General features: G+C 39.7%; 1 protein-coding gene across 2 annotated transcripts in view; it reads right to left on the reverse strand.

The window, feature by feature from the left end:
• LOC113685518 (tumor necrosis factor receptor superfamily member 16) overlaps window positions 1-23,886 on the reverse strand; it is a 74,368-nt gene extending 50,482 nt beyond the window's left edge. Inside the window, exons 1-7 of one of the 2 annotated variants that reach the window (XM_089210206.1) lie at window positions 23,574-23,886; window positions 17,585-17,743; window positions 16,095-16,340; window positions 15,506-15,668; window positions 15,003-15,197; window positions 14,008-14,196; window positions 11,197-12,483 (exon numbers count right to left, since the gene is read on the reverse strand). In XM_089210206.1, the coding sequence (XP_089066332.1) occupies window positions 12,206-12,483; window positions 14,008-14,196; window positions 15,003-15,197; window positions 15,506-15,668; window positions 16,095-16,340; window positions 17,585-17,743; window positions 23,574-23,591 (1,248 nt within the window). In that variant the 5' untranslated portion in view covers window positions 23,592-23,886 and the 3' untranslated portion in view covers window positions 11,197-12,205. Of the gene's footprint in view, window positions 1-11,196; window positions 12,484-14,007; window positions 14,197-15,002; window positions 15,198-15,505; window positions 15,669-16,094; window positions 16,341-17,584; window positions 17,744-23,573 lie in introns of those variants that run through there. The other variant, XM_089210207.1, reaches the window with a different exon arrangement.
• Window positions 23,887-25,000: the final 1,114 nt, after the last annotated feature.

Genomic DNA, 25,000 nt, shown 5'->3' on the forward strand with positions numbered 1-25,000 from the left:
TTTAAAGCACAACAAAACTTGGCCGAGCAGCTTATCATACACCTGTCTGGCGATTACAAGTTACATGAAATATTGACAAATCCTCTCAACACTGCGCTTCTTTGCCTGGTCTATGAAGATTTGAAAGGTGTATTTCCTGAAAGCAGAACGAAGCCGTACATGGAAATAGTGGAGTGTGTACTGAGAAGGTACAGAACAAAGCAGCAACTGCCAGAAAATGGTGAAGACCTTGTTGACCTTTACGAAAGCCAGTTGAAACACCTTGGTTCGATAGCTTTGAAAGGTTTACTTGAAGACAACTTGGATTTTGACGAGAAGGAGCTTAGAGAACATAAAGCAAGCGATTTACCTGGATTTGGATTTCTGTCAGTTCAGTCTGGAGGCAGTAAACTAAGACCAACTAGACGTTATAGCTTTCTTCACAAGACTTTCCAAGAATTCTTCGCAGCCTTCTATCTCAGTTGTCAGCTTATCAAGAAAGAAATCACTACGAACAGCATAGCTGCTAACAGAAAATATTGCCATGAGCTGAAAGAAGTGCTTCTGTTTGCATTTGGTATGCTAGCAGGACGATGCGAGGAAACAGTGGTGAACCTTCTGAAAAGCATAGCAACACAGTTAACCCAGGAAGAAGAGGAAGAAGAGGAAGAAGAGAAAGAAGTGGACGTTATATTAGAGTGTGTTAGTGAATGCAAAAAGGAGAACAAAAATGTTGATGAAAAATTGGTTACCGCTCTTGGCGCTTCTCTTCAAACTAAAACTATTTTAGTTTCAAGATTAAAAGTGGATGAAACTCTAGCTGTCTTTCTAAGCAACTTTCTGAAATCAAATGAAACTGTGACAGAGTTCGTATTGTGTGACTTGTCGCAAGATGGGGCATCCGCTCTGGCGGAGTGTTTGAAATATAACAAATCGCTGGAAATATTGGATTGGAGATCTATTGAAATGGGTGATGATGGTGCTACGGCTCTGGGTGAGTGTCTAAAATATAATACATCGCTGACAGAGTTGAGTTTGGGTGAAAATGAAATTGGCAATGATGGTGCTGCTGCTCTGGCAGAGTGTTTGAAATATAATACATCGCTGACAGAGTTGAGTTTGGATGGAAATGAAATTGGCAATGATGGTGCTGCTGCTCTGGGTGAGTGTTTGAAATATAATACATCGCGTTCCTTGGCAAGCTTGAATGACTGAAGCTCTTCTGATGCTTTAGCTTCTTTCTTCTGCAAATCTTTGATAAGCTTTCGTAGTTCCGTGATCTCATTTTTGCTTTCTGGGTGTTTCTCGCTCGCGCCACAATTGTTCATGTCCATAGAAGTCGGGTTTGAACAGCAAGCTCTGTAGTGGCCCGGCTGATGACATCGGGTGCAAAGTTTTCCCGCTCTCCGTCCGTTAGCTTTCCTCGATGCTTGTTCATACTGATTACGAACAATTTCAAGCTGGTCAGTAGCACTTTTGATCTGTGTTCGTATTATGGAGAGATTTTCCGTTACTTCGCCGTTTTTCTTCTCAAGATAGGTTATTGACTGCTCGTCGCTTTTGTTAAGCGCGCTTTGTTGATACATGGTTCCACTTACAGGCACGTTGGATGAGCTCGAAGCCGGGCCTGAGCTGGTCGTTCTGACGAGCACAGGAGAGTTAATGGGACTAACGACTTGCAGAGACCCAGTGTAAGGAGATGGAAAAAGTTCCTTGAGCTGTAGAGACGGCTTCTTTATCTCCTCTAGCTCTTTCTCGAGAATTCTTCTCTCTTCCATTAACAACTCGTGTTATGTTTTCGCATGCCTCGAAGATCGTGTAAGCTGTTTCTTCCTCTGCTAAGCGCTGATTTCGTCGCAGGAACTCTTTGATGTCATGAAAACACAGTTCGCAAGTGTTGAACTCGGGTGAATATGGGGGTTGGAATAACAAGCGTACACCAAAATTTGCTAGCAAAGCAGTAAGAATAGGCTCCACGAAGTGGCCATGGTGGAAGCCACAGTTGTCCATTATTACTGTATCGCCTCTCTCTAGCACAGCCGATCCGTCTGCTCTTGTGAGATTAACTGCTTCCTCGAAAAATAACAGGAGCTTTTGGCCATTGGACGGACCTTCAAGTACGTTCATAAAGTCTACGCCGAAAGGAGAATGCAGCAGATTAATAGTGTATGTAGCACTTGAAGCGTACCGTTGGATTTCGAACGCAGGCTCACCTCTGGGGGCATTTCCGTATTTTCGGTTAGTAGTTGTTTTCACAACACTACTCTCGTCAAAACAGCGAACGATGCCTGGTTCTAAGTCGGATATTGCTTCGAGGAATTCATTTCGACGATGGATATTGTCACTCCTTTGTGATTCTGATGGCATTTGCTGTATTTTCTTTTTTGTCATGTAGAGATCCTCCCTTTGATATGGCAGACTTCGACGGCAGGTCCAGAAGATGAACTACTCCGTCGAGTAACAAACGATCTTGTGGTTCCCTTACGTATACGCTTGGTTTCATAAGTTTCTCCGTTTCAATACAACTGATTACTTCAGCATTCATTATTCTTCTCTCTGGTGGATCTTGGGGATGCTGGAGCGAGGAACCGGTGTGATCGTAGTCGGCAAACACATTCTGGATGAAGCAACGGCTTGTTTTGAGCTCTCTAGCAATTGTTCGCTGTGACATCCCATCATGGTTTAAGTCAAGAACTTCTCGCAAGAGTTTGGGATAATTTCGACCGTTATCATAGAGTTTTCCATCCTTATTCCTGCCAGCTGCATTTTGAATTAGACTGAAGCTTTCCAATCGTTGAAACGGTAGGTTTTCAAATTGTGACTATTCTATTGTTTCATCTCTCGAAAGCTATTGGTCAATTTGCAAAAAAATTTCCAGGGTGGCCTTGATTCGAGTAGCCGCATTGTAAACTTTACTTATGATAACGTCCTAACACTTTCTGATCTTGTGAGGAGAAATTTGAGGTTGATAACTCTGAGGGTGCAAAGAATTAATTAACTGAGTTGTAGCCATGTTGTATGGTGAGACTCTTTATGATGACTATACGAACCTTTGTTGTAGGCTTTAAAGAACAATTTATTTGTCGAAGTGAACTTTTTTTAGAAAAGTTGTCACAATATAGTTTTGAATTTTGCAAGGGTAAGTTTACTTGAGCGATTAATGTACTTCTGAAGACTTAACTGGTATAAATAAAGGTATTTTCAGTACAATTTCAGTTTTTTTACACTATTTTTTCTTAATGTGTTAAATTTTTTTTGCATTCTTCCTGAAAGTCTGTTTGCTTACGATGCTCCTTAGCCCGCTGTTTCCTTTGTTCAATTCCATTTTTTTGCTTGATGTCTTTTGTAAACTGACCCATGGTTCGATACATTTTGGACGTTTTAGAAATTGGGTTTTACTCTGCTTACAAAGAAAAACTATGTGAAAGAGTGACTTGTCTTGCTAACTAAAATCAAAGAATATCTATGGCCAACTCGTGCATAGAGTTCTTCATCTAGAGAAGAAACATAGTCGTGAACCTGTAATTATATTTCTTGTAGCAATTCAAGGTTGCTTCTATCTCAAAAGCCGGGGTATTCCGGAAAGTCACAGAGAGATCCAGCATTATGGTAACCATCCAACTCTGTGAGAAATAGACGTATATAGTCTCCAAAAACAGCACAAAATAGTATCCTGCGTTTATCGAATTTCCGTTTGCAAAATTTGTCAAATTTAGACGCTGCAATCCAAGTCTTTCTTCGCCTGCACGAGCCAAATTTTACTCTTGTCCATTCGTATGTCACGTTCCGCCTCAGTTGCTGAAGAAATGGTTGTATTGCAACGCAACAGTCTTTGTTTACAGCCTTAATCCTCTAACTCCCAGATCAAATTTGTAATTCTTCTACTGTCAACCATACAATTCTTATAATGTTAGTGCAGCGAATTTAGTATTGAATCAATCGATTATCTCCGAATTGATGTTTTTCTTTATTCTCATTACCTATCTGGTTGATATTGTAAGGAGAAATTCTGTCTCGGTCACTCATGGGAGTTAAAGGGTTGTCTCCCACGTGCATCTGATAGCAAAGCTCTTTAAGGGCCTGTTTACATGGAGGTGGGGGACCCCAGGTAGGTGAGGTAGCTCGCCTAGACCTGGTCGAAAAATAAAACGCGTTTACACACAATCTTACAACCCCGGGGTGCTAGGGTGAGGTTTCTTGAGGTTGTTGTTGCATTTGCAGTTAAGGAGTTTGAGCAAAGGCGTCCCAGGCTCACATCTCGAGAAAGACCAAAAATTTATTCTCGGACACATTTATTTATTCATGAAAGCGTCACGCGTTGTGTTACGCGTTGTTAGGTTACGCGAGGAACCGTTGACTTATTACGTTCTACGGAATAGTTTGGGAAACGAAATATGGTTGATTTACAACGCTAAATAATCTGAAATGTGAACATTTTACACTCTTTGTGTGTCCGTTGCAGTTTCTGGTGATTTCTGCCATGAGACGGCTAGGAAATGTACAAAGTTTAAAACATACATGTTTCGCTTTTGAGCTTTTTGCCATGAACAGTCAGGCGGATCACCCCACCTTGAGACGTTTACATGGCAAATTGTCACCCCGGCTGACAGGGTTACCCTACCCGGCAGACCGGGCAATCCTCCTAGGCGGGTCACCCTACCTACCATATAAACGTGATCAAGATAAAATAAGAAATTTTATGGACAGGCGGATTACCTCACCTACCTGGGGTCCCCCACCTCCATGTAAACAGGCCCTAAGTTCTCTGCCTTGGAGCTAAATACCTCAGGAGGCATTTTAGGCGACCGTAATTTTTGTGTCTGATTGGAAATAAACATGTGCGGCAGTGAATTTCGCAAGTTTTCTTTTTTGTCAGAAAAGCACAGAATTATTTTTGTCCGATCGATTTAGTCACCAATGATGATCGAAAAAGACAATTGAATAAGATAATAAGATAATTGAATTTATTCATAGTTCTTGTTTGACATCAGATCATAAACAATAGGTTTGTGCTTGATCCCAATAACGTTTTTTTCACTTGCAAGGTTATACCTAATACAACGATGCTTGACATGTAACAAAGCCGTACTAACGTCATGCGCGATTACTTCTCCAAGGTAGTTTCGTGCGCAAGCGAATTGGGGACGACTAATTACCTGTGTCTACATCTTGGTGAGTGAGTGATCATTTGCATATCTGAGTCCCATAAAAAGGAAAGAAAGGAGAGAGAAAAGACATTGACCACAGCAACAGGTTACCAAGTGTTGAAACTTTCATCAGCCCTCCCCTCTCCAGCTGTTTATTTCTGAGAGAGAAGTAGGAGAGGGAAAGAAAGAAGAGAGAGGGAAGAGTGAATTAAAACCCGGTTCTGTACCACAGGTTCGCCAGCCTTTAACAATATAAAGCGAAAGGGAAAAACAATTGATGGAAGAGATATAAAGTGCCTATGTCTTTTTTTTACGTTTTCTGGTTGATAGCTGTATTCATTGACCTTAGCGCCCTGCGAGCTCTTCATGAGAATGTTTTTGTGCATTGAGGGTACGATTTGGCGGCAAAAAGGTAACTCCCTTTGACGCGCGGCCAAAACGATCATATTACGTAGCTGTGACATAGAAATGTGAAGAAACTCTGGTGAAGAGAGGAGAAATTAAGAAGAGAGGACGAACGTATTGCGAGGAAGGAGCGCGAAATGATTTTAGCTACGAGAATGATTCACATACACCTGGTATTTCAGTACTTTCCAAAGGATGTTGCTGTATGACCAAAATGGACGCGTTTCGATCGTTGTCAAGATTTTGCTCTTCAAAGTCGTCTCCATGCTCCATCTCGTCTTCGAAGACGGCTGTTACGAACACATACCACTGGTCAAATCTGGGGAACTTAGATTGCCAATGAATTCAGCTGAAAAGAATGCTAATTAAGAGGCCTATTCCACATCGGACACGATTATTCCACAATCTTTTCGGCTGACATTTCACAAGCGAAGAATGGTGAGCTTCTTAATGTTGTTTATTTCATGTGCTTTAGATGTACTCATATTCTTTGTCTTTCCACATGACTGCATTTGCGCCTTTCTGATCGTTTCAAAATCCCACTTGTTGTAGTTTCAATCGCATTTTAACAACACAAATACATTTGTTATAAAGGTCAAGTCCTTTCTTAAGGTGACCGATATCCTGTTGCCTGAACAGTGCAAAACCTCTGGCGGATACTGGCATAAACTCAAGCTCGAAGGGGCCTTGTATTCTTACAACCTAGGTTTCCAAAAATCCACCACACAGGCCATCAATTCCCCTCTGCCCTCAAGAAACTAAAAGTAGCAAAAATAGCAATGTAATTGTGATAACAGCACTGCAACGCGATGAATTGTGAAATAAAAATATTATTGACTCTGATAGTAGCGAATCCAAGTGCTGTGTGAAAGTAGATGCATACGAAGTATTCATTTACAACACTAATGTCGGTTATTTGATAGTGAGCGAAATAGGTCATGTAGCAATGCTACTCTTAAACTAAAATAGTCTTTCCCTATATATTGAAATCCTTATTTGAGATAAACTTGAATCAGATGGCTGTAAACTCACTCGTTTTCCATTTGACCGGCTCGAAGACAATAGCCTCTACCTTTGCAATGTCAGAGAAAAGGAGCAACTCGCAGTAAAACTGCCCGATGACTTCTCGGTGAAAATCTTCTTCGTTCTAATCTTGACCTTAACGCCACAGGCGAGAAAACGTCTTTGTCCCTTTGTAAGTCTTTGTCGAAATCTTTGTTTAATGCACGCGGTTCTTCTTCTAAGGGCTGAACCGTACTCGCAACTTCCATCTCTTCTTTTCTACTTGAGTACGATGTCATGTCAAGAGATCCTTGAGAACATGGCTACCACGCACGCGCATCGATGACGAACTTAGGTTTCAAGCGCGTCGCAAAAATCATAACAAAGGAATCAGTGTAATTTCAACTAACCGTCTTTTAATAATTGCTCCTTTGTTACAACCGCTGGAGTTGACAGTTTCTTCCAGATCACAACATGAAGTCGATTTTTAGTACAATCTTTCGCTGTTTACCCTAGGTGTTTTTACGTGTGTTTAAGTGGTTCCCGAAGTGATTTCTTTGGACGTGTAAATCCTTGCACTCCGCCTTACATTTTCTTATTAACAGTCCAAAGGGAGCATAAAATGTCCAAAATTATCCCACATCGCAGGTTTACAGGAATATTCTTCCAGATCGAACTGTTTTGTTTACTTGCTAAACTTCATCTATGATGCAAAAGTAGGAATCATTTAAGCCACTAAATTGGTTCCAAACTTGGACGAAAAACAGCCCAAATACTACCTAAGAATCCTCAATGCTACGCCATTTTTAAAGCCCCAGAAAAATACAAAAAAACGCGATGTCTTGAGCCCGCCGTAATGCGTTATTCTATCAGTTTTTTCCCCTCCCTAAACAAGATCTGAAGAGGAAGCGTTGTGCATCTGCACATACAAACCACGGGTTCTTCTACTCGAAGCTCGAACACCGTCCGCCATTTTACGAAGAGAACCCTAGGAAAGTATGATAAGCAAACTAAATACGCAAAAACCAAACACCAAGCGTAAGTTATGCACGTCTGAAAAGCTATCCATGTCTGATAAAAAAAGATCGTAAATTAATCAAAAAGGGCAGGAGGAGTCCTACCCTAAAACTATCAATCTTTCCGCACGCTCCTTTCGTCCCCACCCTTCTCTTCCCCATCATGCACCCAGGAGGGGAGGTCAATTTTAGAAAGAGGGGTTCAAAATTCTTCCTACCTCTCTCCCACCGTCATCAAACCCTTCATCTGGTGCACATTCTCCCTCTGACATCCCCCTTCTCCTTACTCGCCTCCACACACACACACGCATGCGCCAAACCCCTAATACACCCTTGAGTGAAAGTCAAGTTTACATAAAAGGGTATATATGCCATCATCCCGCGGATGACTCGAGAGGGTTGAATTTAGAGCGGGAGCAAGTTTGTAAAGAAACTGTGGTGTCGCACTGGTGGGAGGTATAACAAAATAATTTGGTTTTCTGAACTGAATTGAAAATGTAAATTGGCCACTGTAGAGTTTCTAAAGATGACATTTTGAGCGTTAGCACTCGAGGGCTAACATTCCAAATGTCAGCTTTAGAAACTCCTTACAGTGGCCAAGTTATATTGTATAAATTCAGTTGATAAAACCAAGTAAAATTGAATTTGCTTTCGAATCACTTGCGTGTTCGGGCTTGTGGCGAATTGACCGATCGCTTTGATTGACAGGCTTCGTTTTCTTTTCCTTTCTCCTTTATTTTTGGTACGTACCTTTACTAAAGCAAACTTTTGTCTAGCCCCCCCCTCCCCCCTACGGTCCCGAGCTCCTCCGTCCCTATAGAATTGTTACAGTGGAAGATATATTTTTACCTAGACACCCAACATGAGATGAAAACGCAAACGATCGACAGACATTGTGCAGTCAGAGCGCGGGAGGGTTGAGTGAAAAAGTTGTGTTCCCTTGTCATAACAATCAGAATACTTGGTGTCATTTTGTCTGACTTTTATTTACTTGAAATTGCAAATCACTGTCATATCAATAAAAAGGCACTCTCCAAAAACCTCTCTCTTAGTCAAGAATCAAACATTAAACAAAGCTCTTTTACAAAAGATTCATCGATCCACCAAAAATATTCATACGTCCTTTTTTTATGCAACCACATATTACACTCCGAATTCGCTGTACAAAAATAAACGTCCTTTGGAACTTTACATCTATAACTATGACTCTCTTTTCCATTACCTTAAAACTTGTTTCATTTTTTTTGTCTTAATTAGTCCCTATTTTCATTTTAATTTCAATTCACTTTCAATAGAACATTCTTATTGACCAGACAATATTTATGGCCTGAGCGTGGAAGAGGGAAGGGAGATTTTTGTTCTGTCCCCATAAAATTAGCTTGATCTCCCCCCTAAGGCTGTGTAAGATTCTTATCATACCCCCTCCCCCTTTCTCTCATTAGCAGTTAACTGGTAGCGCATTTTCTATAGTCCCCTCCCCCCTTTATATTCTGTCGGCGACGACTGATTCCCCCTCTGTTCCCTCTGAAAACCATGTGATCATTTACCCCCTCCCTCCCCCCCCCCCCAGGCGATAACTAATGACTGGTTCTGGTTGCTTGATCTCTACGTTGTCTTCACTATCATTAATATCTCAAACTCTTGACCTACACTGTTCAATTTTGTGATAGGCGATCGCCAATTGCATAGCATGGCATAAATTATTTCATCATATAACTTTGTTCGTACGTGCGTTATGATTGGTCAATTTAGGCAGGTCGTTTTTCACTACACGGCCCGCTAAATTCAAATGTCTGTGTGAATTGAAATCTTTCCTTTCTGTTTGAACTCAGAGATATGATAAATATCGTACTAAAACCTCGTTTTCCAGGTCCTTCCTGTAAGTTACAGAAACTCGTTTTTCCCTCGGATTTATGGCACGCGCACTTTGATCTTCCTTGCATTGGGCCATAAATCTGAACAGAAAAACCTTGATCCGTGACTCAAGTAGAAACCTCGAACTCGGTTAGTGAGACGCACATGCATGTTTTACTTAGATCCGTGTTTTTTAGAGCCTTTCGCATAGACACGAACTTTAGTGTTTTAAAGTGACTGACATGATATTTCGAAGGCGAATCGCATGCATACAGCGTATGTATATCTACATTACCAACTACAGCATAAACTATAATTCTTTTTATATACAACTGCATTTTTCTTGAACAAACATACGGTTCTCCTTATAAAGGCATTTGTCAATTCCCACCGGCACTGTCACACTTTCGTTCCCAAAACCTCAACCAAATGAGTATAGAGAGCCTAAGAACGAAATTGTTATAGTTTGATTTCAAAATCAAGTCAGCGTCCCCTATACAGCTTCAACGCAATTAAAAGAATTCGCAATATGCAAAACTTAGCTCAATTTCCCGACATCCAATGCTATGAAAACAAATGTCGTCGAACGTCGAAATATTCCATAAAACACAAATTAGGAAATATTACGTCGTAGAATCAGTCTCTCAGTGACATCAGAGAACTGTGCCGACACTATTAAAACCTGCTGTGCTTCATTCATCTTACACACGAAAAGAGTCCAGGAAGAAGTTTACCGATGGGTAAACAAATAAATTGATGAGCAGCCTCATTGAGGAGAAACGTAAGTTTGAGCAAGAAAAATTTCTGAACTGTAACAACTTTGAATATTATATATATCTATCCTACATCATTATTGCTCTAGTCTTTTCATTGCCATGACATTTATCCGGCAATCTGCAGATCTAAGGCCCGTGAAAAAGATTAGCAGGTATCTTGCTCAATGTGAATGAAAATTGTCTCATCTCTTCGTAAGGCGCCATTTTCTCTCTTATTTCTGCCTCGCGTCTTCCCCCACCCCACCCCACCCCACTTCACTCTTTGGCCTTCTCTTGCATACAATAAGGTCGTGTGCCATGGGAATCAAACGCTTTAACTGAAACCAAATTTTTTCTAAATATAAGCGTTAGAACACTTAATCAACCATTTTTGTTTGAAACGAGGCAATTCCACTCATTACCAGACTTCTCCGCGTTGACGAGTTGAAGGAGGACAACATGGCGACCGTGATCGCCATGTCGCGCTCTTCTGACTCAACTTTGAGAATAAGATGCTGTGCTGACTGAAATTGATCCGACGATAAACCAGCCGAGTTAATCCTTCAACTCCCATAAGTGATCAAGAAGGAATTTCTCCTTACAATATCAATACAATAACAAGCAGACAAGTGATAAGAATGAAAGAGAAATATCAATCAGGGGATTATCAGTTGATCCAAAAACAAATTCTCCAAACTAACATCATAAGATTTGTATGGCAGACAGAAAGGAGAATTACTAATGAGATCTGGGGAGTGAAAGGGTTAACCCTTTGCACCCTTACATCATTATGCATATTCTCCATACTGTTCTCTATACATTTCTTCAAGTGCCGACAAGGAGAAACTGTTTAACAATCAAGAGCTTCTCCAGTTGGTGATCATTTGCTATATTCTCATGACCTTAATGCATGATCCGTAGGTGATATTGTGGGGAGAAATTAGATGCTAGTCACTCTTAGGGTTTAAAGTGTTAAGGCACCAAATGTGACAGCGGTTGCCACTGGTGTTTTTTATTTCCCACTTTTTTTCTCTTAACTTTCTTTCTTTTTGGTTGATGCCTACAAGAAAAAGGCCAAAACCTTCAAACAACTCAGCCAAACTGAAAGCCTTGATCCCAATAAAACATGACCTTAATTTCATAATGGGTCAAAATAAAAGCCGGTTACCAGTGCTCTACTGCTACTTATAACGGCCGATTTACACGGTGCAACTAGGACGCATGCAACAAGCACTCCATACTCCCTTGGGGCCATTTGCACGTGCACAAGCCAAAATCGCGTAAAATTCCTCTCCCTCTCACAAAAACTTGCCGGCTTTCGAAAAGGAATTCTTCTTCACTCCTGAGCGAAATTAATTTCTGCCTCCTCTTCTGAAAGAGTTATCTTCGCTTTGTATTCGACAGCTAAATTTGCTCTGTATTCGACAACTAACGAACAGCAGCAACTTCGTCCGTGATTATGATGCAAGAAAACTTCACTTTCCTCCCCCTACTCAGTAGAAATTTTTCACAATATAATTCATATTCATCGATTTCGGCTACGGTTGTCGCAGCGGTTAAAAAATGTTTTTCAGAACATGTTTTAAAATCCTACGACATTTTTGAGACGTATGCGACAGTCGTAAGCGAGTTGCAGGTTTGATTTAGACGAAATAATTCGTTTTGTAGGCCTGTCGTGGGCTTGTTGCACGCGACAAAGTCGTACGGCGTAAATCGGCCTTAAAAGATTTTACCACCCGCGTCGGCGGGGAGGCGCTCGTGTTAAAGTTTCGCTTTGTGACTTCTTCTCGCGCACAGCCATCTTTTACACCATCGGAAACCGCTCATGGAAAAAAAGGAACAGCAACACCTACCTTAATTACAACACGAACAAAACAAACGACTTAATAACCTTTCATTCACGATCCAAGACTGTGCGTCCATTTAACATTGTCCAACTCAAGTTTTCCGCTTAATCCATCTCGATAGTTGAGAGCTCCACCTTCGGGCGACTACCTGAGAGAAACGCCTTTTCTCCTCGCTTTCACGTACAGTTCCTTCTGCTTTATCAATTATCCCACGGCTTAAGAACTTGCACGCAGTCATCCCTCTTCATTTTCTTCAACACATTGATAAGGAAATCCACAGTGGAACTATCTTTTTGTCCCCACTGATAAAGCACGTTTTGAGTAGCCTCGTTGACCTCAAGTTCAAAGTTTTTTATCTCATTCGTAGTAAACTCGAGGTATCCCGCAAGTGTCACCCAGTTTTTACTTGACTTGGGGTTTAAAAACTTTCCAAGTTCGATGAACACATGAGCGGGAAGGTCCCGAACCAACGTCTTACCTGTGGTAGAGAAATCAAAAATATTATTATCATATTCTGAGACTTACAAAAAGTACCATTTTGCTGGTAGATACGGGAGGTCTGAGGAGAGGTCGCAGGTGCCCATACAGTTATGAGATTAGCTTAGGTAATTTGCAGACTTCAGGGGGAGAGGGGTGAGACATGCTACGTTTAGCCTTCGCCTTGGAAGGGTTGAGGTTCGTTTCCGTTAAAAATCAATAAATGACACAAGGTCCAGTCTCTAGCGTGGAGTTCAAATGAAAAAAAACGACTTTCACTTCGAAAATCCGAAGGTTGGCACCACTCCGCAGGTCAGCGGTACACGTTCGAAGTTAAGGAGTTTTAATCTCCACCTTGGTTTCTCGTGTTTTCTCATTGAACTAAACACCAAGAGACCGTTATTTTTTTGTAATCGGTGGAGTTGTGGCCGGGGCATAATTCAATTTTTGCTGTTGCTCAATGAAGCAGTTTTTACTCCTCACCCCGCCTCAGAGAATTGCAGTGTCTAGTGGTGAAGGTAAGTTTTAACCCTTTAACTCCCAAAATCATATTGTCAATTCTCCCCTCTAGCTGTAACAGATTTCCTTGTTATTAGTTTTGAGAATTTGGTGTTAGATGGGGATAAAAAAATCTACCCGATAAGTTTCAGAATTCTCATGACCTGTTTGCTGGATGATGTAGAGATATTAGAGATAGGGAGAAATTTCATGTTAATCTCTTCTGAGAGTTGAAGGGTTGACAACGAGAAAATGATAACGAGCCGAGACAAAGAACTTGCCGAAAGAAAGGAACTAAACAGTGAGAAGTGAAAAATAAACAAAAACAAAACAAAACAACATAAAAGACAACAAAACAAACAAAATAAAGGAAAAAGGTAGAAAGTATTGAAAATATGCATCATAAAAGAAACCAAGAATTTAAAATGGAAAGACGCTCTGATATTAAAAGAGACCATCGATTAGGCATACAGCGAGTTGAACAAATTTCTTGATCCAGCTGCCCATTTTATGTGAAAAAATAATATTTTAAACCTATTCTGTGTCAAAGTCATGATACGATTATACATGACTCTGTCGGAATAGAGTTGAATTATTGTTTTTCACATTAAATCTAGCATGAACTATAACTTAGTTTTCTAATAATTTCCATTCTCGGTTCTTCCTTATTCCTTCTTTATTCAAATATGTCTACAGATTCTCTGGATTGTGGATGATGCTCATGCGTTCTTCAACAATCCTTTAGTTTCACACACATTGTAATATCCAGTTAGAACTAATGCAAAGTATGAAAATTACTTCGATCACGAATAGGATTACAGGAAATGCTAAATAGCAATAGGCCTTGGATAAAAAAAGATTTGAACTATGGAAAATAATCAACTAAAAATTGTCCGGTTCAAAAATGTCACACCACACACAGAACGAATTGTCACGAAAGTGTCACGCGGCAACGCGCGCTTCTTCTAACTCCTTAAGGATTACTTTGAATACAGACCGAACTCTTTCCCATTTAAGACATACTTACTTTTGCCGTTGCTTACGCTGACGCCCTGTAACGAGCCACTACTGCCCTGAGAGTCAGAATCTCGTTGATGACTATTTGGTCTCGTGGAATAGACCGTCCGCCTTCCTCGAAGTCCGTACGAGGATCGCGCGTGAGCTGGTGTCTCCGATGAAGTCGGCGGCACAAAGTCATACTTCGCTTCCTCCATTTCTAAAACAATTACAACAACAACAGCAAATTTGTTAAAGATTCTGTCTCTCAGTCACTCTCAGGATAACAGCCAGAGGAAAGAAGAAAGACATTCTAATATAGCTTTAGTCTAGTTTTCAACGCTGTTGACTGTCAAGTATTCTGGAAAACGTGATTTATTTAGCAGAGATCGCGTGGTGCACGTAAATGAGTGTGTGGGCGGCTTCTATCGGTAAACTTCGAGCCAGAATTGAATAACTGTCCATCATTTAGCATACTTCACCAGCTACGCGTTGCTGCAAGTTTTCATGGCATATTCTTAGGATTAAAATTCATTCAGAGTTATATTCCACAGAGACGAAAACAAGGGATTGCATTGTTTCTTCGTGGTTTCGCAAAGCGTTTGGTCGAGAAAACTTGCGTCATCCTCTCAGTCAATAAGGAAGCAGAACTCAAATTAGCATTCTGTCAACATCGTCACGTCCAACAGTTTTAAATAGCGATCTCCTCTTTAATATGTTTCGGAGTCAATGAGTAACAGGCAAACAAGCAAAATATTTGCTGTCAGGATTCTCGTTCGCGGACCACGCAAAATTTGTCGTTTTCACTTTGTTGCTAGGCAGATGAGAATTAGGAAATCTATAACGTGTTTTAAAAAACACGTGGGGTGCTATTTTCCTCCTCAGTAAATCGTTTGATTCGCAACTTTCTCGTTATTGTCGCCGTTCTGTTTAGCATAAGAGCCCTAATGTTTACTAATAGCAATCCTTTATGAGACTTCGCTTAGCCTGACGATCTGACCTCAAAAAAAATTTTTTTTTTCTTACCTTGAGGGTTGTGAGCCTGGTTTCCTTCATGCCGATTTTGTTTCCTCCAGTAACAGTAAAAAGCCACAACAATTAGAACGAGGAGCACTACAGCGACAACGATGCCAATGATATACCTTATGGAGTTAGATGTTACTTTCTCTACGGGGCTCAATGAACGTCCAGCATTGGTTGGTGCCGAAGGCGCTCGAGAGACTGCAAATGATTGAAATAAAGCTTAAGTATATATCTGCGTTACTGACCCAACGTGAGGTCAAGATAGCTGGATATTGATCAGTTATTGGATATCATGACGGTGAACAAGCTAGGTCCAAACAAGAGTGATGATATAACGAAAAAGTACGCGCACCTGCCCCCCCCCCCCCCGCTTTAACTCGACAACAGTTAAAGGGAAACAAGTTAGGGTTACAGTTGGGTTAGGGGACAGGTAGGTGCACAGTCGCTGAGATATTGAAATTGATTTCAATTTTTCATAGTAATTTTCGTGACACGTGAAAACATACCCGAAGTGACAACTTGGGAAACAGTAGAAATCCGTGAATTGTTCGCTCTCTGGCAGATTGTGTCCCTTGTTGCTGAGCATTCTTCCTTAATCACTGCGCCTGGATCACACTGTGAGCAATTCAAACATTCCTGTTCGTGACTGACGCGATCAGAAAATGTTCCCTGAATGGTTGCATAAGAGGAAAAAAATATCAGGAAGTTATATGCTTAACCCTCTACCTTCCATGAGTGATCAAGAGAGAATTTCTCCCAACAATATCAATACAATATCAAGCATAAAAGTGATGAGAATAAAGAAAAATAACAATTAGGGGATTACTAGTTGATCCAATATCAAATTCTCCGACCTAACGTCATAATAATTGTATGACAGACAGTAAGGAGAATTACTCATGAGATCTTGGGAGTGAAAGGATTAAGGATTAGTCCTTATTCACCGCAAGGGGCAATCTCTGAGCAGGCAATATCGCAAAAATTTGTCGCATAGGAGGGTAACAGTGCACTGTTACCGGTAAATGTTCATCTCCGCCTCAGGAAACAAAATAACTGTATCACTATGGACAAATTATCGAGTCTTGTTACACGTACCTCCCGACAGGGCTGACATTCCGTGTTACTTATATTTGTGCAGGGTGACACCGCCCCGTAGCCTACGTTACATTTCAGACATTCTAAGCAAATCAAGACTTCTTTATCGTGGTACGTTCCGGGGGGGCATCCACATTCCCTATTGTGAATTGGCTTGCAATGCCGTGTGGCCGTCTGGGACGGTGGGCATTTCTGACACTGCTTACACTTGCTGTTGTTGTTCTGCTTATCCATGAACGTTTCACTCTGAAAAATGATCGAGAAAAAAAAATGACCTTGTTTATCCCTCTGCTAATCAAGCTACGATTTGGTTTCATGCAACAGCGTTTGTACAACAAACGATTTAATACTTCAAATCGCGCTAGTGGATAGTCAAAACGTCCTTTCTTCGTTCCATACATCCTCTTCGAAATTATCCTGGGAACTAAGACTAAGTCAACGTGTTGTGACGATTTCGTCGGAAAGCTGAAGTTGAGAGGAGATAACTCTAAAAAGAGTTTTTACTCTACCATAACTGGTTGATTTTTTTGGTTTTTTTGTTTTTGTCTTTTTTTGTGTGTGAAATGTAGCTTTTGGAGCGAGGACACGGGAAACCTTGAGAGCCTCTGCAAAAGATCAACCGTTTCCCTCGGGGGCAGACATTACGTATCTATCACACAAAGGATGGACCAGAAGTCATCCGCACATTACCCCATGAAGCGTAAATCATTGTTCATGAGCCAACACAGAAATTTGGTGAACAATTGGAGCGCCAACGAAATTCAACACAAGATTTATTGATCTTAGAGACGCCAACAATTATGGTATGATTTATAAATCTACAATATAACGAAAATACTAAGGGAGATGAATAAAAAACCTCCCAGGACGGGCTCTATGTGTATAGCAATCCTGGGGACCTTCCCCCACCCCCATTCTCCCTCAACAACAAAGCGATGCCAAAATGCAACCCCAAGTAACTTGAAAAAAAAATTCAAGAGTCAACTTAAAATTGTCTGGAGGCTGGGGAGGGAGAGGCGTGCATCAACACTACTTCGCCGGAAAAACAACAACAACAACAACAACAACAGCAGCATTAGAAACAACAACAACAAGATTGGACAGTTCTAAGAATTTTGCCGCCGATCGTAGCAAACGATTGACAACGCATAATAACATCAGCTAAAATTGTACAAAGCTAAAAATATCTGCAATATGAAATTAGGAGATCCTCGCAGGTAAGAACACTACTGAAACGAGTAGTTGTAAATAGGACCTGAAAAAAATTTCAGGCCCGTACGGGATTTGAACCCATGACCTCTGCGACACCGGTGCAGCGCTCTACCAATTGAGCTAACAAGCCAACTGGGAGCTGGTCAATGAATTGGGTCCAAATAAACATCCAAGTACATGAAGATTTTAGATATATGAAAATTCACATATTTGCACTGCAGTGGAAATATCTGCAATATGTTTTTCAATAACAACAACAACAAATAAAACATACTAACCGGGCATGATTCACAAAAAGAATTTCCTTTGCTCACGTTGCAGGTCTTTGTCATATATGTTCCTACCGGACAGTACTTGCAACAGAGCGAGCCGCTCTGGTACATATTGTCAGGGCAGTCTAATGCATATACCAAGAGACCAGAAAGGGCAAAAATAATCTAAGGAAAGAAACGAAATATCGACTTCAGATGAAATCGACCATTGCAAATTTTTACTTTCGGAAAAATTTCAAATGAGCGCGCGAGAAGAGGACGCACGAGGAGTGAGCGCATAAGAAGCGAGCGTGCGAGACGAGCGCGAAGCAGGAGATACAAAGGCACACCACACCCTCGCTTTCAAGACAGTCTTCAATTCCCTTGGTATGGATACAGTGATGTATACAGCGGCAGTGACTTCCCGTTCATGTTCTTTCTAAGTCGTTACGAGCCAAAAACACGTAATCGCGTGATCGCACGGTGGTGTGTGATAACGTGGTAGTGATTGCGTGATCAGACGTGGTCAGAGCTAAACCCTGTTGTTGGACAAATGATTGAATGTTATATTCGATTTATTACACTACTGATCTCATAACTGGGAGAATGTTTTCGATGGCTGATCCTAACAACACGAAGGAGTCTTTTAAAGTATGAATGGGCGAGTTGGTGTATACTGCCCTTAATGAAAGGTCCGTCTGTAACGAAAAAATGTTGATTTCGTTTACAGCTTAATTTCACTGTAAGGCAACAGATCGCGGAACTCGTCGGTAGGAAGTTCGATTCCTCGAGGGGAGAAAAAGATTTCTTTCTGTTTTCTTCCTCACTGACGAGAAAAATATCGTCTTGCTGTGATTTCGTTGTTGTTCTCAATCGATTTCGATTTAGCTTTGAATAAAAATGCACTTTACTAATTGTTGCCCTTCCATTAAAAAACACGAACTTGGTTTATTTTATAGCAACGGAATATATTCCAGACGATTTCTATTGAGTGAAAAAAGATCGAGATAAAAATTGAAATCACTGACGAAAACATTTTCAAAATGTTTCAATATTTTAACCTAACTAATTAACTTAGTACGAAACCAGAGATTATGTGGTTGCAGAGGCCAATTACCGTACTGCATGCAAATATAAAAAAATTCCCCTCCCCGCTGATTCATTAAAATCTGAAGTCATTTTTCGTTGCTTAACCCAAACAATTATTGTTCCCTTAAATCCGCTTTTCCTTGTAATGTTTGATGTATTACTTTTAAGAAACTAAAGAGAATTAAAAAGAATTAGTCTCACGACCACCCACGTCTAGCGTTTCAAATGAATAAAAGAAAATTCTATGTTTAACGAAGATGAATAAAGTTGAGATTAAAGAGTACGTCTTTAAATAACTATAGAGGCTGTGACAGATCTCTTAGGATGTCGATCCCACTGCAATCTGAAGGTCACGTTCACCATTTTGTGCTTTAGGATATCGGAAGAACGCCATATATATACCTCACATCGAATAAGCTCAGTTTTCTACAGCTTAGAGAAAGATTAGAAGAGCGCGAAATACAAAGGATCTCTAGTTCGCTTCCTTGTGGGAAATTTGTATTTCTTCGTTTTTCCAATTTCGTGACATATGAAACAATCTCTCTTTAGACTGTGCGAGTCCTTCGCCGTACAAATCTCAAATTAACGAGCACACGTTTCAATTGTGCATTCATGGAGACGAGAGAGACTCTCGCAGATCGAAATCAAAGAAATATGGCGGAGCAAAATTATACTAAGAAAGAGTCCGAAAACTTTAAAATCTTTACTTACTGCAATTAGGTGAAGATCAAGCTCAGTTTCTTTCAGCCGGCGACTCATGTTTTCAATTTCGAATGCAGTGCTAGCCCCAACCAAGAACAAGTTGATTATGCAATAGGCGTGGGCATGTGGAGGCTTGTGCACTATTCACTTCACACTTATGTCAAGCTGAACACAAAACTACACCCGCGTATTTGAGTTAAATTCTTCAAATTAAGGCAAACACACGCACAAAAATTTAAATTTCGTTTTCAATTGCAACTCGATAAGAAAGCTTGACCGTTTTAACTAAAGAAGACAGATCAAAAGCATGAACGTAATCGAAAAATGTGCGTTTGATACGAAGAACAATCATGGCGGAGAATAGATCTGGCATGATGCCCTTTTTCTCGTTTGACTCATGATGGACATAGGATCTAATTTTATTTGTAAAAATCTATCAAAATATGTAATTATAACTGCAACCCAATGCTAAATTTAGCAAAACGTAACCATCTTAAAGAAAAAATGAACTAACGAAGCGATTTGCTTTCTACCTGTAAAGTTATAATTGCTGAAATATTCAGGTCTTAGTGAGGCAACGCGGCTGAAAAAAATATACGATAGCGCAGAGGCGAATGGCTTTATTTCTACAATTAATAAGTTTAGTCTTCACAAGTATTTTATCTTACCGGTCGATCATTTAAGTGTAAAACTACCCGTTTAGAGACACGAAGAGCGAGGGTTTTTTCATAGCGCGCCAAAAGTTCCAATTAAAATGATTATTCATCATCGAAGTGCCTCCGTGATTTTCAAAGACCATTTGCACATTTTTTTGCATGACTCGACGCAAAATTACCGCAATTCGTCATCTTGTCTTTGTCTACTTTTCAAATTTTGGTTTTAATTTTCTTCCCAAAATCTTTACCATTAGCAGACGACAACTTAAAAATTCTGGATTTGAAAAGAAAGGATTTAAACTGTGCTAGTTTCTCCTGATCAAAACTAATTTACTTTAGCCTAATTCTAATAAAAACAAACACTTAAAAGCCTTAAAACAGGGACACAATGTTTACTTATGTACTTAAAACCACAGTGATATAACAATGCTGGATCATAAATGTTTCCGAATCGGTCCCAAATAAACAAATCTGAGCGCGCGACTCAGAAGATGTGCTCGGGCTCGCTGGAAATTATAACTTTCACTAAATGTTGCCCGCTGAATAAATCTTTAAAAAATGTGGTAATTGGCTCAAGTACATGCCAAAAAAATATGGTGTAAAGATTAAGAATGAACGTCTAAATATACCAGTCGTTTCTGCGAATGAATTATCAGACCTTTGTTTAATTGCCTCGCCGTGGAGTTTCAAATGACAACTAAAAAGGTTTCGTAATATTCATACACCATGGAATGATTGCATATTCATTGAAAGTTTAAAACTACAAACTTGAAATATTCTTTCACCGAATCCTAAAGAATAATGTGAAATATATAAAATTAAATATATTTAGGGTTTAGATGCAATACGATGATTGCAAAATGTTCCTATCTTGGAATTAAATTTTAGTTATTCTAAGTCCAATTTGACAATTCAAAATTTCCTTATAAATGTGCTGTCACCGTCAAATGGAAACCTCAAGTATGATGTTGCGGCTAAACCTTCACCCACAAATTAAAACGGGGGATTTTACCACTGAAAAAGCACAATAACTACATTGAAACTTATATGATGTCATTTGTCTTTCCAAGCTGTCGTTTGCGCTTTTCTTTCGACTGAAACGAAGATCAGAACATCTGAATTCATCCAATATTTTAAACGATATACTGTCACTGCAAAACAAATTACCTTATCCCGGTATCCATTTGGGATGTTTGGATGTTTGGACACGGCAGGATATCAAGCAGAATGTTATGCTTTAAGCCAAACCATAAATATGATGAGAACAAACAGGACGGCTACTAGTAAACTGTTCTAAAATTTATCCAGACAAATTATCATTTTCCAAGTTTAAGAATACGCTTTATGACTGCTTGTTTTCGCTGCATTTTACGATCTATTTCAGTCGGTGCAAGGTTAAGACAATGTATCAGACGCCATAAATGAAATTAGGATGTTTTCGCGACGGCAAAGTTTTCGCAAAATGGAAACAAACTTTTACTCTCGAAAACAAATTGGGAGAAAATGTCGTTAGTATCCATTTGTGACTGTAAATTTTGAAGAAATCAAAAGAGCTCTACATCCAACCTGTTTCAACGCCTTATCTCCAAAGAAATGAAATAACGGTTGCTTCTTAGAGTTCATGAGAATTGTGCTCACGTGGAATCGACACATCTCCAAATTGGATTGACTCGCTGAAATTTCATATCACTTATAAACTATTCAGAGAAAATTCACTTGCCATCGAAATCATTACCTAAGCTTAACTAGAATTAGCGGAAAAAAGTACGTTTGTTTTCCTCGAAAACAAATCCGGAAGCAAGGAACGAAATTGTCTTTTCTTTTTTCAGACATCATTCAGACATCATTCCGACTATCAGTCGAGGGCAACTGATGTTGATAACGACTGAAACATAGCCCTCGAAATTAAACTATTTCGTGTATCATTTTCAGCGCTGAAATGTTACACTCGGGCAGAGAAAACTTCACCTCTTGAACTTTCTTTTTCATAACTTGAGAAAGATCATCGAAAATTATTCGTATTCTGTAAGTCTGCTAACTGGAGGCATGTTTTTAAGATTATATCAAATAACTACAGTTAATCTGCATAATACATAGCTACAGATCGAGCGATTGCGCTTCATACGAAAGAAAAATATGGCTTCGAAGATGTTGTCATTGAAAATAACGACAAATGCGTCCGGACAGGTAAACAATTTTTGTATTCTTCTCCAACCGACAGAAACAGCGGGGCGAAATGAGTGTTTTGTCACTGTCGAGTTACCTCTTTTGTTATATCATTAGCAAATAGTTAAACGATTTCTGATGCAACCATAGGAAATTACTTGCGAAGAGTTCGGACAACTCTAACCTTCGATGGATGAAAAATAAAAGCGATATTTCCTCAGTAAAGACAGCACTTAACCAAATGCATTGCACCAGATGACACATCATTCACCATTGCATCATTCACTTTGGATAGAAGATATTTTTAGTTTCTAAAGGACTGATTTATTGTCTGTCCTCTCTCTTAGTGTAGCTGATAACCTTGATCCTAATTTTTAAGTAATTCGCTGTTATTACGATCTCGAGGCCATTTAAAAAAAAAAAACGAATGATATATATGTTCAGTTATCGAAAAAAACTTTCGCCCGATCGCTCGAATAAAGAAGCATGCATATAATTTCAAAATCTATCCATGAAATTTGATGGAAAACATTAGACAAATTGATGAATCATCCATTGCCCTTATAATAATCTATTTTAACCGATAACATTTCGACAAGGGTCGATCTATTTCAACAGCAACTGGAGATATTTCGCGTTGCTTCGGGGTACATCGAAACTTCACGTATCACATGGCACAGCACGCCACTAATACTTTATATTTACCACGAAAAGATGACAAACTTCCTTAAGTCTTACTGCCGCATAAGATTTACCACAACAAAGACATCAAAACAGGTTTATATGCGATCGTTTTGAATTCACAAAGCGCTTTGTAACGTCTCCGAGAAATCGAATTCACAACCTCTCTCAAAACTGCTGACTAATGAAATTTTTCTCTTTCAAAATAGATTCAGTCGAATGGAATAGTTTAACCTCGGTGAAGATCTTCGTCAAACAACAAAAGAGTGTTTCTGTTTTAGTCAAAGGAAGTAACAGAATCTATTTATGTTATGACTATTTTTTCCGGCCGATCGATATCCGACACAGGTCGAACGAAAAGTTTATAACAACAATGTTGAATCTCGTGTATATGTTGTTAACTATGTTAACGATACAGCTTGTATATTACTCACTCTTCTGACCCTGACATTATTCCTCCAAAATCTCAGATTGCGTGAGTTGAGAAGGAATGATTTTGGAAGTCAATTTAGCAACAACAAACGGCAAAAGTTACTTAAAACTATCTTTCATTCTTCCGCGAACAACGAGCATTTTTCACCGCAAAATCACACTGCGCTTTTTAGCGCGTGAAGCTTTCCGCATATTAAGTAGGAATTTTCGATTTCTTTGGCAAATTATATGCAAATAACAAAAGTAATCTGCTTTTAATGGAGAGGTAAAACATTCAATGTGTAACTTACCAAAAAATGTCGCTCCATTTCCGAACCGGACTGTTCCACGCTTTTCGACGCGTTCCTCGACCGCCGAACAACACGTTCTGGTTAGTGTGATGCTTGAGTGGTCAAAGATTAATTAACCAATAACGAAATCCAGTATAATACACATGCTTTAGGATATGTGATTAAACCCCGCACAAAGTCGTCCAAATTAAACAAGCGCAGAGCTCGCCGTACCACAATGAATGATGGAAAATTCTGGCTCCCTGCAAGCCCAAAAGGCACATTTTACGGCGAAGTCCTTGCTCTCTACAGTTAGCGGAAGCCGTTATGGAAAATTGCTTTTCTGAATGAAAAGAGCTCTGTTTTGACAGGACAGGCTCGGGCACATCCGAAATTCTCGCTTCTGATTGGTGGAAAAATGTGATTGTGTGACCACCGAGAAGCGAAAACCCCCAGGGAGTTCAGCACGGCGGAAACTGTAATTTGCATTTCACTTGAGAAGTGAAAAACAAAATTCCTTGGGAATTTTGCATTCTTAAACGGAATTAAACCGTTATATCAGCACTGAAGAGTTTTACTTTCTAGTGTGCCAAAGATTAAGATTTGAGACTGACCTATTTCTGACGGCGATCGTTGCTTTGAAAAATAATTAAGCAATATATGAAAGGTTTTGTTTGGGCATTGTCTGAATCATTTAGAGCACGCATGCTATTCTTATCTTTAGAAGTTTTACTAATGGAGTCCGTTGTTCTATCGGATTGATTTTCAGCTTGAAGCTTCCTCGAAGTACGAGTGATTTTTCCCACGGTTCTTCTTAGCACAGACAGATTTCCGCGGTTAGTTAATTAGTCGTCACCCTCGAGGCATGGTGAACAGATTTTGCGTGACAAGCAAATGGCGAATATTGCTCAAGCTCTGCTTTGTGCTTCAGCTTAAACCTTGATACAAAACCACTTTGGAAAGTTAAACTAAGCTTTTATCTTTTCACCACCTCGCACGTTGAAAAAAATGTGTCATGTGTTGTACATGATTTCGACAACAAGAGAACTTCCGCTTAGAAGTTAACTGGATTAAAATCAGGTCCGGAGAAACTCACGACAGTCATTTCAATCCGGCATTTCTCTTTATCAGTGGTCTCTATTTAAATTTTAAATGAGGCAACGATTGTTTTGACGACAAGATCAGTTTTGTATGCTAATTAAAACGAACTTTTTCGCCTCGTAATATTGATAATAGAAGCAAACTTTGTTTCCTGTCTTTTATCGCTTTAAGTGCGAGTTGTCGTGTAACGGGTGTCAATTTAGGATCAAAACCGAAGAAGACAATTAAATGCAAAACCACCAACGAATGAAAAACAAAAAATTAACCAAGCGAGGCTCCTTAAAAAAAATATTGAAATTTAACATTCTAACCCTTGATGTTACTGAGCCGTCAATTTTGACTTGCAG

The sequence above is a fragment of the Pocillopora damicornis genome, chromosome 6 (genome assembly GCF_964200805.1).
Source record: "Pocillopora damicornis chromosome 6, jaPocDami1.2, whole genome shotgun sequence".
In the NCBI taxonomy this organism is placed as follows: Eukaryota; Metazoa; Cnidaria; class Anthozoa; order Scleractinia; family Pocilloporidae; genus Pocillopora; species Pocillopora damicornis.